The sequence below is a fragment of the Pan troglodytes genome, chromosome 3, assembly GCF_028858775.2.
Source record: "Pan troglodytes isolate AG18354 chromosome 3, NHGRI_mPanTro3-v2.0_pri, whole genome shotgun sequence".
Taxonomy (NCBI): Eukaryota; Metazoa; Chordata; class Mammalia; order Primates; family Hominidae; genus Pan; species Pan troglodytes.
In genome coordinates this window covers 50,082,828-50,098,038 of record NC_072401.2, presented here as the reverse complement: position 1 = coordinate 50,098,038, position 15,211 = coordinate 50,082,828, and the positions used below count along the sequence as shown (strand labels likewise).

Genomic DNA, 15,211 nt, shown 5'->3' with positions numbered 1-15,211 from the left:
ACATCCATAGCAAAAATAACCAGAAATCATCAGAAGGCATGAGTTTTGTGAGAACCTTGACTTAATTTCTTCTTTCTTAGAGGTTTCATGATACATGTGGAATCATACTTTGATTGAGATCTTGTAAGTTCCTGAATATGTTTACATAAAAGACACATGCTATAATAACAAACGCAGGACACATAAGAAGTAATAAAAGCAATATCATGTCCTGAAAAACATACACAATGGATATAGTTATGGCCTTTTCTTCTGGTATTTAAAGTAATATGGGATTTGTGGAGAGTTGTAGTTGGTGTCGATCCAAGATAATAATTTATCATGCAATAAATTAAGATGGGGAGATAAAATCACAATATTATTTAGGACCTATGTTGTCTTTGAAGTTTATGGTGAATTTGAGAGAAACATCTATGAGCTAGACCTTAGGACTTGAAGATCAACCACCCAGCTTGACCAAAACAAAAACACTTCCCACAATTAATATAAGCCTAGACATATTTTAAAATCCATATTTTTTTCTAATTTCTAAGTGGCAACAGGAAGGATACTATATCTGGAAAACAGAATGCAGTCCACTCCAGAAGAATGAAATAAAAACTTTTAAAATGAATAATACCACATATTCAAAATTCAATCTAATATAAAAAGTATATAGCGCAATATCTTATGAATAGCAGCTACTCAATGAATGTTTATTCTATTTAATTAAAAAGTAAATGCAAAACTTTTTAATAAGAAGCATGGCCATTATGACTATAAGATAAAAAACAGAGCATATAACACTAAGAGTTATGCATGTAAAAAGATACAGAGCTTACTGAGAAGTTATTTGAATTAATCAAAGCGTATTTTCAGTTACATATAGTGAAAAAAAATTATTTGGATAAATTCAAATTTTGGTAATTAAGAGTACCTATAAGGCATATTGGACCAGATGCAAAACTAAACAAAAACAAAAACAACATGAAGAGAAACAAACTTAAGTTATGTGTTATCTTTTTTTTAAAGTCTTATTTTAGGTAGAATATATAAAAAGAGAAAAGGGGTATTAACTCCCATTAAATGGTTTCCTCTGTAATAACATTTTTTAGGATCAACTCTAAATAATAAGGCTTTTTCCTCCCCAAAATAGATTATTTCTTTATATATACATTCACATGTGCTACCTAAAGTTCTCCAAAATTTTTACAAATCTATTAAAAATTCTAAATATGCATCTCAGCAATAATTTTTTGACACTGATTTTGGATCTATAACATCACTGGCAACCGATCATCACAAATAATTTACAAGTGCTCCAGGCGTGTCCTTAACAGATAGAAACTGCCAATTTCCATGACCCACAGCATGTCAGAAAATATTGGCAAGGGTAGTAGAGTCTTAAAAAGCAAGTTTTTTTTTTTTTTTCCTGACTCATTGAGCAGCTTTAAACACTAAAGGATTCATCCCCAATACAAAAAGATTTCAAGTTTAAATCAGGGGAAAATATATGAAAAGTATTAGTTTTAAAGGTCTAACAAAATGAAGCTTTAGTAATTAGACATCCAACTGCATAACATAAGCAGCAAAAACAACTGGAAAGGTGTTTCTCATCCTCTTGTCTTGTTTCCTTTTTACCTTTTAATATTCAGATGTGTGATTTTTATATTTTCTATGGCTTCCAAACACCCCAGCCAAATATATTTTTCTCTAAGGGGTAATACTTCAACTAAGAACAATTGCTATTTTATAATCACATGTTTTGGTTGAGTTCATTCCTTAAAAATGCTTAGAGCTTCAAAATATCAGTTGCTCAATACAGCACACACCACTCTGACTAGTTTCTAAATATGGATTCTCTTCTGTCTTGCAAGTAAGCAAGGAATAAAAGCACACATGACAAATTTCTAAACAAACTTTTACCCTAAGAGATCTGTGGAAGAAGGTAAATCATACTCATTGTCTTTTAGTCTTCTGAGCTCCAAACAAAACAGATGGATAGTTCTGATTGCATTGTTGATGAACATACTCTCATATAATAAATCTTTTTTAAAACTTTAGTTTCTTCCACATCTCACAATTCTGATATTTAAAATAAATCATATTAGCAGTCTTGCTGTTTCATTACAATATAGAAAAAATTCCAAAAATGCATAGTTTGTGATTGGAAACAAGTTTATCTGCCTCTACTTTTTGGTTTTGCTGTTGTTGTTGTTGTTGTCTTTGGTCACCACAAACTCAAAATAATCATTTAATGCTAGCTTAGAATATAAATAAGCTTCCTATAAAAACTGCCTTGAACTTATGAGATAAAATAATAATAAATAGACTATTTCAGAATTTGAAGAAACTTGTTCCTGGTATAATTTTCACTCTGATGCAAACATTATTTTGTATTAGCCTTATTTGCCCACTTTCTTGTTTTACTAAGACATGAAGTATATCTGCCAAGCAGTCTTAGTCTATATTTATTCCATTTGATTTTTCAGAAATCCAGGATGGCAAATGAAATGTTTCCCTATGCAACAATAATAGAAAAAATATCTTATTAATTCTTCTATTAATTTTCCAAATACACATCCTAAAAATTGTAAGCTCTGAAGAGTCTGGGGACCATACCCATTTTGGTAATACAAAACACAGCAAAGTGTCTTGAACACAGCCCAGTACCCAACAAATGCTTCTGAATCAACTGAGAATTATTATATTTGGGGAAAATGAAGTATAATTGAGAAATTGTACATTTTCCCTCATAATGTACACCAAATGGTACATTTGGTCACAAATATTAACCATTTTCTGCACCTGTTCAATTTCCTTCCACTCAATTAAATCTGCTTTTAAGAGCAGGTAAGCCTCTGTAGGACATCTTTTATAGTCCAACAGGTTAATGTTAAGAAATTAAAATTTGGAATTTCATTTTATCTGTGTAACCAAATGTCATCAGTTTAGTTTAGTTTTCTCACAAACTATCACAAAGCTGTACTTATTTATTCAAAGTGGATTTAATTTTCTTAAACTACAATCCCAACCAAATTTTTTTTTTAAAAAAGAAAATAATAATATTATTAGGGAATATTTTCATGCAAATACAAATACAGCTTTGGACAGTAGAGGCCAAAATAAGATCAGTTAATAAAATGAATAATTTAAAGGAAACTTTCTATGTTTATTATCAAGTGGGATTTCGGAGGAATGGGGTGTCTTCTTAGAATATATGTCAAAATATTTTAAATGTATTTGAATATAGTGAGCTGTCATCACTACTGATTTTTTTGTTCCTACCCTGGACACTTTTGCACCCTTACACTTCTATGAATAGTGCCCCTTTCTATTTGGGAAACTCTTTTCCACTCCATGTGGTCCTAGTGAGGCTGTGAATCATAGTACCTTCTTCTCCCTCTCTCCCTTGCCCCCAACAGAATTGGTACAGGAATGAGCTCATGACTCAACCGAATCAATTAGAGTTCTTATCTGGGACCCTATACACTGATGCAAAGACAACACCCCTCACTTTCCAATATACTTGCTGAGGACCATGTAAGCCTCCTTTTGCAATTACAGTTCACCACCATTCATCTAAACAAGGAATGAGGCAAACAGAAACATAGGCAAAACTTACTGAGAGAGAAGACCCTGACAACATGATTGATTCCTTGGATCCAGCTGTACCTGAGGTAATTTCCCTCTCTGGACCACCTAGTTACAGGCCAGTAACATTCTATTTTTCTTTTCCTTAAACTATTATTAACTGAGTTCTTGTCATGTGAAATCAAAAGAGTCTTAATACAGTGAAACATACATATGAGGATGAAATCAAATTTATATGAAATCAGGGGTTAATTATCTAATGTTCAAATATACCATAACTACATTAGAAAAATATAAAAACATTTTTAAGAACTTGTATAGATTTTTATTCATTTTATTTATTTATCTAATGCACATGGAATCAGAAGTTAATTTTTAATGCTCCAATATACCATAACTATATTATAAAAATATAAGAATATTTTCAAAAACTTGCATAGATTTTATTTACTTATAATTCAGAAATATGAATTAAGCAATGACTACTTACCCAACACTAGATTAAGCATTAGGTAAAAAAAAAACAGGAGTTGGGGCAATACAGTTTCAACCTTCATACCATTAATGTGAAAGTTATTATAATGAAATACCTCATCTACATTCAGCGCTAATGATCCTTGGACAAAGAGAAGCCTAGAATAACCTGATATACAGTTATTCTTACATTATAGCCAGTCCTTTTTAAGAGGAGTCCTGAAAATTGGTTTCCAGTTTTGAGTAAGTCCTACCATTTTTGTTTCTCCTATGAATGTATCTTTATAGTTGCTCAGGCTTCAGGTTTTTCATCAAACCGTAATTTTACAAATAGAAGTTTTCACAACTAAGTGGTCAACATTCATAGCAGAGTGTGCTAAAATCACTTAAGCTAAGGTATTATCAGAGTGTTTATTAGGTTCCCTCTTCTATGAAAATGATTTGCCTTAAGAGAAAATGTGTTTGCAATGTCTTCTCATTCCATTAAAATATAGTGTTAGACAATATAAAATATAGTGTTAGACACTTTTCTTCTTAGATATTTTTCTAAGAACAAACAACAACAGACATTACTGAGAAAAAAATTTCACTCCAAAAGTGAAATGAAGCTTATATCTCCAGCACTATGAATGTAGGTACTTTTTGAAATTTCACTTTTCCCTTTAGAAACTATCAAATTCAGGTTTATTTAAATGTCCTAAATGTATGGATGATCGTTCCCTTCCTATTTATGCTTGTATACTTTCCCATTAAAAACTTAGAAACTCTGGCATTAACTACCATCACCTAGGATGTAGTGTTCTCAATTCTTTTGGACAAGGGTTATTTATAAAACATGCTTCACAACTGATTTATTTCTTTCTGCTTAATACTTTCTGAGGTATTCTTAAAAAAAAAAATGTGGGAATAATTCCAAATAGTGAAACATCCCATGGTCCTGTTTTTACACAAGGAAGGGCACAGAACATTTTGATTTTTATTCTTTCCATATTATTCACCAATCTGTGGTTTTCTTTTATTTTTAATGTTATCTTCCATAGTCTGCATTATGAAACATTGAACTAGAACCCACAGGGTACTCACATCTCAGTCTGACCTTTACTAGTTCAAATAAAATTTCATTTTCAAATATAAGTCATGCAATCACCTTCCCAAGAACACAAAAATAATTTAACATTCCAAGGATTTAAAGATAATCTGAAGTGGAAAGTGAAAAAGAGAATATATATATGTGCTTGTGTCTGTGGACAATGGGAGGGGAGAAAGAAAATGAGGAAGCATAATGACAGTAGGGTTTTCTAGCCTTTCCATTCCACCTGGCCTCTAACTCCCTAAAGGATATCCCCCACTGGGCTTTTGTTCTCAAGCTCAAATCAACTTCCCCCTCTGCCCTACGCCTTCTTCCATTTTGTACAATAACCCTCTTGTCCCCTCTGTAAAAACAATTTTTGCTCTATTCTTAGTCATTCATCTTAGTCAGGGACAGAATGCCCAAGTTACTTTTGACTCCTCTCTCTGTCTCTTGAACCCTATAGCCAGTGAGCTCTCAAATTCTACTAATATTTTAATGCTTCCCAAATTTAATGTTTTACTTCCAGTTTCACTGCCCATCCTAATACTAACAATAATTAACATTGGACAGCTCATATTTGCCATGTCTCTCGGAGCCCAGCTCAACAAGAGTCAAAGATTTTATACCTGGAGGTTTAGCCCCACCCTGTTCCTGACATGATGCTTGCCAGAATAAAGAGGTTATTAGGTGCTTCCCTCATGATCCTTGACCTAGTTCCATTGCGAAAGACAGAATCCCAGTGCCAAGAATAATCCCTAAGGAACTATGATAATCCACTGTTTCTTCCAAAACTACTGAGTTTCTTCTCTGAATTTCTAATTAGTACTGTAAGTCCCACCACAGGAATTGTGTCTCTCCTCTGAATGTGGGGTCCAGAAATTCTACATAGCTTTTGTCATGGGAATACTGAATTTTGTTTCCAAGTTGTTGGCTAGGTCCTGATCTTACGGCTTGAGGATTTAATACCAGCGCACATCCAAATGCTTGACTTTGTGTGCTACACTATCTAAAAATCCTTGTTGTCATGACTCACATGCTAAATTTGATCCTCTTACATGTCAGTGCCATGTCCTTTTGTACCTAAGACCTTGTTTAAGTAGATTGGGGGTCATCTCTCTCAGTGGACTGCCCGACAGAAGGATCAGGAGCCCCATCATTAGCCCTGGGTTAGTTTCCTGCCATGCCTAGCTTTCTACCAAATGATTTAAAGCCAAGCCCTTCTAACTTAGGTCATTCTCAATTGTTATCTCATTTAATTTAAAAAATAAAACAACAAAATGGAAATCACTATTCCCATTTGACTGAGGGTTTTAAAACTCAGAGAAATTACATTGCAGGACATACCGCAGGTCACTTGGCAAGACAGAGTTGGAATTCACACCCAGGTTTTCCTATTCCCAACTGCATTTTGTCTCCACTATGCTGTGCTTCCTTTCATCGTGTCTCACAAGGATGACAGCAAAATACTTATAACACATCATCATCTTCCAAATCATCTTGTACATTATTATAAGAGTACTCTTCCTAAACCTGCATGGCCATTATATAAATCCCATGCTCTAAATTAATCTTCCATAATTTCCTACTTATTTATGAAATATGAGCGAATTCTCAAAACAAGTATGTGAAAGTCTCCATAATCTGAATCCACGCTACCCGTCAATGTTTATCCCCCATACCTTCCATGATCCTAGCCAAACCACATTCCAGCCTACGCCTCAGCCACTCAGCTCAGATAGTTCTTGAAGTTCTGTGCTCTTTGTTTCTCATTAAATCTATCCCAGTTGTCAGAGTCCAGTTCAAATTTCACAATGAAAGGCCTCCCATAACTTCGCATAACTAAACCTATTTTGTCTTTATGTCACCTTACACTATAGGCACATTGGCATTTAACACCAATTGCGTTATAAGATTATTTCTTATCCCCTAAGGTGACTCACTGAAATTTTCCTCCTCTAAATGTCCACAATGCTTTGTAAATCTTTCAGGGGACTACCATACTCCAAACCTCAAATAATCATTCATTTCAAGCCCCTTTAGAGAGAATATGTCTTATTCAAGTTTATATCCTTCTTCTAATCATAACACAATGCCTTAAGAAGAGTAAGGGCTCAGTGAATGAACTAATGAAAGAATGAGCTCATTGAGGAAAAAAAGGAGAAAAAGAAGAAATGTTTCCTTCCAGTATATACTTGAGATAATGAATTACAAACCTTCATATGCAACTAGCTAAGATTGGAAATTACATCAATATTCCCCAAAACTGTTACATACCATGTTTGCCTGGATAGAAATCTAAAAATACTAAAACAATGCATTTTCCCCAAAATTAAAATAGAATGCTTAAATGATTTTCTGGATCAAATACATTTTAGAGAAGGCATTAAAATTTTAACGTGCAGGATGTTCATAACAAAGGCCTTTTTCAGCCTCTTGATTTTTGAGTTGTAAAAGCAGAACTACTACAGTGTTTCTTCTTTTTTTTAACTACCATGAAGAAAGGCTCCAAAATAAAACTTTCTTAATCTTTGCTATTAAGAAATTAATTCTAGACAAATGATGTCTTAACAATATATGATATCTTACATTAAGGGGACCAGACCATCTTGGTCATTGGATTTTAGAGGGGAGAGAGAACAAACAAAACAATAAAAACCATGTTGTCAATTTTTTTCAAGGATTAACTTCATAAAAATTAATGCACTGAAAATGAGGCCAGATTTATTTAAAAAACAATGAGCAGGAAAAAAAAATATTCTGCCTTCATAGTGCCACATATCTGAAAGACTTAAAATTTTTTATTTCTTCTATTGGCTTAGCTTTATGTAAATATATTCCACAGTATAATTTCACCCATTAGTTTGATAAATCATAAAGAATAGAGTATAGTCTCTTCTATCTCTCCTAGCCATGTGACAGAAACACTATATTTGTTTTAAAGATCTAATAGATATTTTTAAAAATCAGATGGTACTATGCAATTATAAAGTCCAATTCAAATGTAAGGCAAAATTATAGGTTTTGTATACTATGAGGGATGGAGCAATCTTTGCCCTTGAAAATACATGAAAGTTTACATTGCCTTTAATTTCTACAAAGTGGGCAAAAATCTCAAACTATCAATCACATTGATAAAAATCTCAACCATTAATCAAACCAGGTTTGGTTGTAATGGCTCCTTCTTTCCACCTGCCAACTCTGCCAGATACTACGATGTTTCCCCAAAAGGTGACTTTCCTAAGAATAATTTACTCTTCCCTTTGTGAGCACATAGCTGAAATTTAACTGTATTGACATGAAAACTATACCCATGATCTCCCTCCAAACAACACTCAAGAGATTTTGTTGGCAAATTGTGGCTAAAATAATGCAAATTTTCCTAATTTCATGCGAAATCTTTCAACATAAGTTAAAGTTCATCAAGAACTTTAGGCAAGAAAGGCCATACTTAGAAGTTACATTCCAGAGGTTCCCTAATAAAAATAGAAAAATTAAATGTATCAAACAAACATAATAAAACAATGATAACGATGTCATCTGGAACTCAGCTACTAATTCCTTGAAGGGGAAATCTGTAGTTATTACCCATAAAAATAGAGTTTTGGAAACAATCCATCATCTGGGTAATTCTGAGCTAAACCTTTTAGATATTAAAAAAATCCAAAGGAATAGCCCAGAGAGGTCCTTTCTCCTTCCCAGTATAATTATAAAAATCATTACAAATCCCAGAGCAAAATAAAATTCTATTTAAAATACAATCACTGATTTGTTTATTTAGAGGGTAAAATTATCCTCCTTTTTACATTGTCAGTACTGTATCCTGTATTTTAAAACTTAAATCACAGTTGTATCAGTTTTATTTATCCTGAATCCAGCTATAAAATTATTTACTATTTTTACACTGCAACTTTTCCCTAAAACCTAAACACAACAATATATGTAAACTACAAAAATAATTGAATCTCTGTTCCATTCTGCACTTACATTTGGTTTGTCCACTAGATGTACTGATAAGTGATGGAACCAAATTATGTTTTCTCTGAAAAGCTCCATTAATTTTTTTAAAAGCCTACGTGCTACTAAAAACAAATACAATAAATCTCATTTTGTGTTTTTAAAAAACATGATCTTTAAAGAGAAATTTAAAATCCCAGAACCAAATGTTAGAAGAAACTGACATTTTTTCCCCTGAAGATTTTTTTTCAATGCTTTGGCTTAGAGAATATATATTATTCACTTCCATTTTAGGATGGTGTTTACCAAAATATCATAAATACTTAATAGCAACTGTTCCCAGTGCTTGTAGCAAAAGGCAGTAAAATGAAACATAAACCTCAGCTATGAAAGCCCAGGAGTTTTGCTTTGCATTTCATTGCTCTCCTTCCCCAAACCCTGTTTAGGATAGCCCAGATTCTAATGATCACTAGAGACAGCACAACTGAATTCCAAACAGAAATATTATGTGCTCTAGTGAAACTATTAATCATTTAAATGGAAAGAACAACAAATGTAGTCAAATAGCCACTAGTTCAAGTTGCCTGACTGATATAGTTAAAACAGATACTATATTTGGAGAAGGGAGTAATCACACATTTCAATCCAAATTTTTATTTTAAATTTCTCCTATAAAACCTATAAAACTTTCAGGATATCAAGACAGTTAACTCCAGAATCAAAGGGTAAAGTGTCTGAGACTTAAAATCTTAAACTTGAAACCACAAACCCAGTCTCACAGAGCCCAACATGCAAGAATTAATACCAAATGTCAGTTACAAACAAAATTCACATCTTTAGAATTACACTGTTTGCAATACCAAACAAATCTCTTCCTTAATCTCTTTCCTCTAGATAATGACCACCTGCACTGGATATTAAGATTACTTCTTATAGTTTAAAAAAATATACAAAGTTATGAGCCCTTCCTGCCCCCAGAGAAATACTCACAGAATTAATTATTCCTTTAAGAGCCTGAAATCCACCTTTGACAGGGAAAACTTGCTCCTTGGAATCAGCAATTCTTTCAAGCTTTAGAAAGAAGAGGAAGACTTAATTAAGGAGTGGCTGACACATACAACAATTTATAAACTTCGTTACATTTCAGTTATGTTCATCTGAAAAATTACTCCACAGGATTAATTTACCAGCGTGATCTGTGTTCAAGGTCAGGAATTAAAGGTGATGATACTAGTGTTACTCTAAATGTATTACCACAAAATGAATTGAGATCAGTCAGAGTACCTTTAAGTTGGCCCCAAGTGCAATTTCAAAACAGTGCAGAACTCTAACAGCTATCAACAGCGTGACTCAGGAGTCTAAGCCATGCTCAAGCAAAAATTTAAACGTAAAATAACTTCATGAGTGAAACATTTTCAAATATATAAACCCTCAAATCTCATGAAAAAAATGGTCTTGTAAGAAAAATGATCAGACTTTCATTAGATGGACTTCTGAAATTCCTGCATACCTGAGAGTCAAATTCTAAATAAAATAGAAATTCTAACATTATAATAATATGACTACATATTATATATATAATATAATAACATTTTGTCAATTGAGTTAAGAGAAATATGTGTATCATTTCAAGCCAAATGTTTACCTTATATTAGTTTACCAAACCAAACAATTGAGAGATTTAAAGTTTCATTTTCAGTAACAAAACCTATTAAAATTCTTACATTATTAAGGTAATACTCAAAACCTACAGCCATTTCTATAAAAAATCTTTAACAATCGACCAGTGTCACAATGTCATCAGTGAAAAGAATTTGTTAAACTATCCTTAAGACAATTATGTGGTTCAGATTAAAGTTTGCAGATCTCTTGTAACTTACCTGTGCTTGTTCAAAATCAAGGACACCAACACAATAAACACTAGCCCCAAGTGACCTGGATATCTTTGCCTATGGAGAATGAGGAGGGAAAGAGAGAAAAAAAGAGAGGGGAGAGGGAGAAAGTGAATTATTCAAATATCAAGCTATACATTCCGAGACACACAGCGATGTACAGTGGGGTGTAGAGAACAGTCTCAGTTCAATACTCACCTCTTTCTCTGCATATGATGGCACCAGACCGTCCAACTTGCCATCTGTCAGAGCAATTATGATACTGGAGGTTTTCAAGCCTCCTGCTTTCTGAATTTGTTCATTCGCCTGAAAATGAAGAATAATTATCCAACTCACAATTTAATTTTAACTTTTAACCAGCATGTTCCATCAAGCTGAATTTGTAAGTCTGACAAAATCAAAATATTACTGGCTAGCTTTTAAAACAGGGTAATTTGTGTTAACTATTTTATTTGAAATATGCATATATTCACATTACAGAGTAGTTACTATTGGGTTTAAATTATATAGATTTTTAGCTGTGGCTGCTTAATCTTAATATAACCACAAGGGAAATGGAAAATTCCTTAAAAGGCAAAAGCCATCTTAACTTTTCTCATCACCATAGTAAATAATTTTTTCTACTTGTCTCAACTCTGGAACAACTAAAAGCACTTTAAAAACTTTAAGATAAATATGTAATGAGGTTACTGAGCTTTGCTAGAGGGTTTTATTTCACCACAGAATAAGAAAGCATTCTCTCCCATATTTACAAATGTAAAAGAACTTACTAGCTTTAGTCCTTCATGGATATATGTCTCTCCTACTGGACTAACACGTTTTAAATCCTCCAAGCCTTTACTGATTTTGCCTCTGAAAATAATATTAAACAAAAGAAAACATGAGCAAAGAGCAAAGGTAACAATAAACACTTCTTAAAAAACATGGCAGTATTGTAACTAAGCTTTCTTCAGTAGGAAGCAGAGGAAAGAACACGGGCTTTGAAGGCAGATAACTTCATATACTTTTTGTAATTTTAGTAAGTATTTAATAACTTCTGTATTTTAACTACCAAAAATAGACATTGATGTGCTAACAATGTCTTGAAAAATCTTAGCATATTCTAGGCCTTCTGAGCTGAGAACAGATATCTTCAATCACTCGTTTTCCTAAAAGGAGTAAAATATACCTTCCCTCATCCACAAAAATACAAAAATTGAGTAGCTCATCTTCAATGACAAAGCATTTCTGAAACACTCACTCCATCTCTCTAAAAGTGGGAAATTTTCCTTGTTATCTGCGAATTGCTAAAGCACATTATTTAGCCCTTATTTACAGAAATTAACATTTTTTCTTACTGTCTCCCAGAGTCGTAAGTCTCATGATTTATTCACTTTTATGACACCTTCTCACCCATCCAGACATTCCCTTGCACATTCCCTTGAACATAGTAGGTACTTAATACATATTTCATGAATGAATGAAAAAATAGGTGGATGGATAGATAGATGGATGAATGCATGGATAGATGGATGAATTAGAAGGTAATGAATCCTTGGAAGAGACACTATGAATGAAAGCAATTAAAAACTATAGAATAATTTCTTTCATCATGACTAATTCACTATCCCAACTGAATTTGTCTAAATGGGGTATGACTACAATATTATTAAGAGCTATTTTATGTGTATCAGTTAAGGGAAGTTCCAATTTTTAGAGTTTTTAAAATATAGATTTGAAACCTCTCAAAAATAAATAAAACCAATTATCTTAAAAGATAAGTAAAATAATGTGGCAAAATTATCCAAATTAAATTCAAAACTTGTTTTATAATAAATTTAAAAGATCAGAAGATATCTTAAGATATTGTTTTCAGACTTTTTCAATAGAAGCAAAAAAAAATGCCTTTTTAAACTGGTGAGAATGGATACTACACTTGATCTTAACCAAAAGGCTGAGAAGTGATAAGAAGTGCCTTTTTAAATGTAAAATTCTGAAATGATAAACTGAATTAGAAAATTGTAAATAACACATGAAGAGTACTCACTCCTACTGAGGATGATAGATGAAGGAGATTAATTGTAAGAAGTATCATCTTAACATCAAGGAACTTACTGGGGCCATACACAACATTTATATAGGTACATGTGTGTATACGTTTATATCACATGCGGTTATAAAATATGTCAAAAATAATTTCAAAACATTTTGTCATGCTGCAATATTGTGTTTCAAATAATTGAAATAAATAATCCATTCACCAGAGCCTTATAGACGTTTTAAAAGTAACTTCTTGATTGTATTTTTATATCGTAATAAAAAATATTATCAGTCAAGTTTTCCATCTCATAAAGTTTCCAGGTAACAGAAGACAATGTTCAAGGTATGACCCTAATCCTTCTCTTTCCTGGTTCACTCATCTCTATTAACTCTTGCTAATTGTCTTTTTAAATATTTGGTTTAAAGTCTACCTATTCTGAACCATTCTTTAAGTTCATTACACTCTTATTCTGAGTCACCCCAAGCTTTCTAGTCATACTCATATTCATGTTTTACCATAATAAAAAAAAGTTCTCTCCTAAAAACATTCAACTTTCTAATAATTTAACTAATTTAATTTAAATATTCACTTTTCAACTACACTGAAAGTTTACATTAGGCTATTACCATGTCTTTTATTTATGCTGTATTCCCCTGCTCTGTACTTATTATAATGTCATTTGCAAAGTAAGTGTTCAATAAATTTTTCAATATATCATAAAAAAATTATAATTCCAAGGATGATAGCATAAGTTATGTAATTCATAAGCTTGTTGTATCTAAAATATTTACATTTGATAGCTACAGAAACAACTTGAAACTGATTGTGTCTGAATGCAGATAAAAGTCAAATATTTGGTGCTTTTCAGAAATGAGTGGCAGTGTGTCCTCGAGCATTAGTGTTTGCTGCCAACAAGTGAAATGCAAGTTTACACAAACAGATTTTGCATAAGACAGCCTTCTCCATTCAGTTCAAATCAGCTCACCATTGCTGCTGAGTCCCAGACAACACCAGCACAGGACTTTAAGCTAAAGGAACTTCCCAAACGTGGATTCAAGGTTTTTTTAGTACAGTCAGGTATCTGCTAGCTTATTACACTGGAAGAGAGACAGCAGTTTGCGGTTTTTCTATCTGTACCTATACCTGCACCATAAGATTCCAAGCTCCACTCAATCCCATCATTACTTTTGCAGCTGCATGATCCTAAGAGGAAAGTGCTCGTTTTCCATAACCAAGAAAAACACATGTGAGTCCTGGCCTTGTACTCCCTTCAGGGTAACTACCTGAAGTCTGTCAGCCTCTTATCAATCAACAAGGTATCACTTTAGGGGAAACAAAGGCCAAAACAAGACAGGGCAGACAGATCTCAGACCCTTGAAGAATCCCAAGCAACTGAAAATAAATATTAAGTTTTTCAATTGGTAAACAGTTAACGGTGAAAAAGCAAAATAATGTGGTAGGTTAAAAACAGAAATCATTCATCCCCACTGTAATGTTAAAAAAAAAAAGCCTCTAAATGAAAGCGAAAATGACTAAAATTTTAAGAACAAGAAGAAAGAAAGCTTATGTTATAAAGATAAGTTCAACTCCTTGAATTCAACATCTTAGAAGATCAGCTTCACTGAGTTTGGCTTTCAAGTTATGTCTTCAACTACAGGGAAAAGCAATATTGAAACTAGTTTGTATTTGTTGTGAAGCAGTTGTCAAGGATGCTGCTGTCATGACACGCATCGTCCCCTATAACATTTCAAAGCAGAAGTTTCTTTGTCACCCCTAAGTAGTTGCTATGTACTTCCTCTTTTCTGCACTTGACAACCATGCAAACTTATTTCTTGTCCTGACTACTGGGGAAGCCCACAGTAAATTTCTTACTCACTCACAAAATTCTGTTAAGTTCATGTGGTTATCATAGTGTTTCATCCCCTTTTCCAAAATCTTAGCACTCTTCTTTTTATATTTTATTAATTTTCTGCAACACTATTAATTTCTATGCAGCCTCATATACTTTTTTGAAAGAGACAGGAATTGAACAAACAAAATGTTATATTAAAGCCCTGGTTTTCTTTAATTGAGAATTGGGGGACCAAATTCCATTATCAACTGGAGGGAAAAAGAGAAAGAGAGGAGGCAAACAAACACTATATATATATATATATATATATATATATATATATATATATATATATATGGTGTTTTCCTCGCTTTCATTTAGAGGCTTCATATATA

General features: G+C 32.8%; 1 protein-coding gene and 1 pseudogene across 3 annotated transcripts in view; both read right to left on the bottom strand.

Annotated features, from left to right (window-relative positions):
- The window catches only part of ANTXR2 (ANTXR cell adhesion molecule 2), a 159,937-nt gene that overhangs the window by 130,790 nt on the left and 13,936 nt on the right, over window positions 1-15,211 (bottom strand). For all 3 annotated transcript variants that reach the window (XM_001145172.6, XM_009447677.4, XM_009447676.4), the window contains exons 4-7: window positions 11,736-11,817; window positions 11,164-11,271; window positions 10,954-11,022; window positions 10,064-10,144 (exon numbers count right to left, since the gene is read on the bottom strand). In XM_001145172.6, coding sequence (XP_001145172.2) covers window positions 10,064-10,144; window positions 10,954-11,022; window positions 11,164-11,271; window positions 11,736-11,817 — 340 coding nt within the window. The remainder of the gene's footprint in view (window positions 1-10,063; window positions 10,145-10,953; window positions 11,023-11,163; window positions 11,272-11,735; window positions 11,818-15,211) is intronic.
- Window positions 12,785-12,910, bottom strand: LOC112209160 (U2 spliceosomal RNA; annotated as a pseudogene).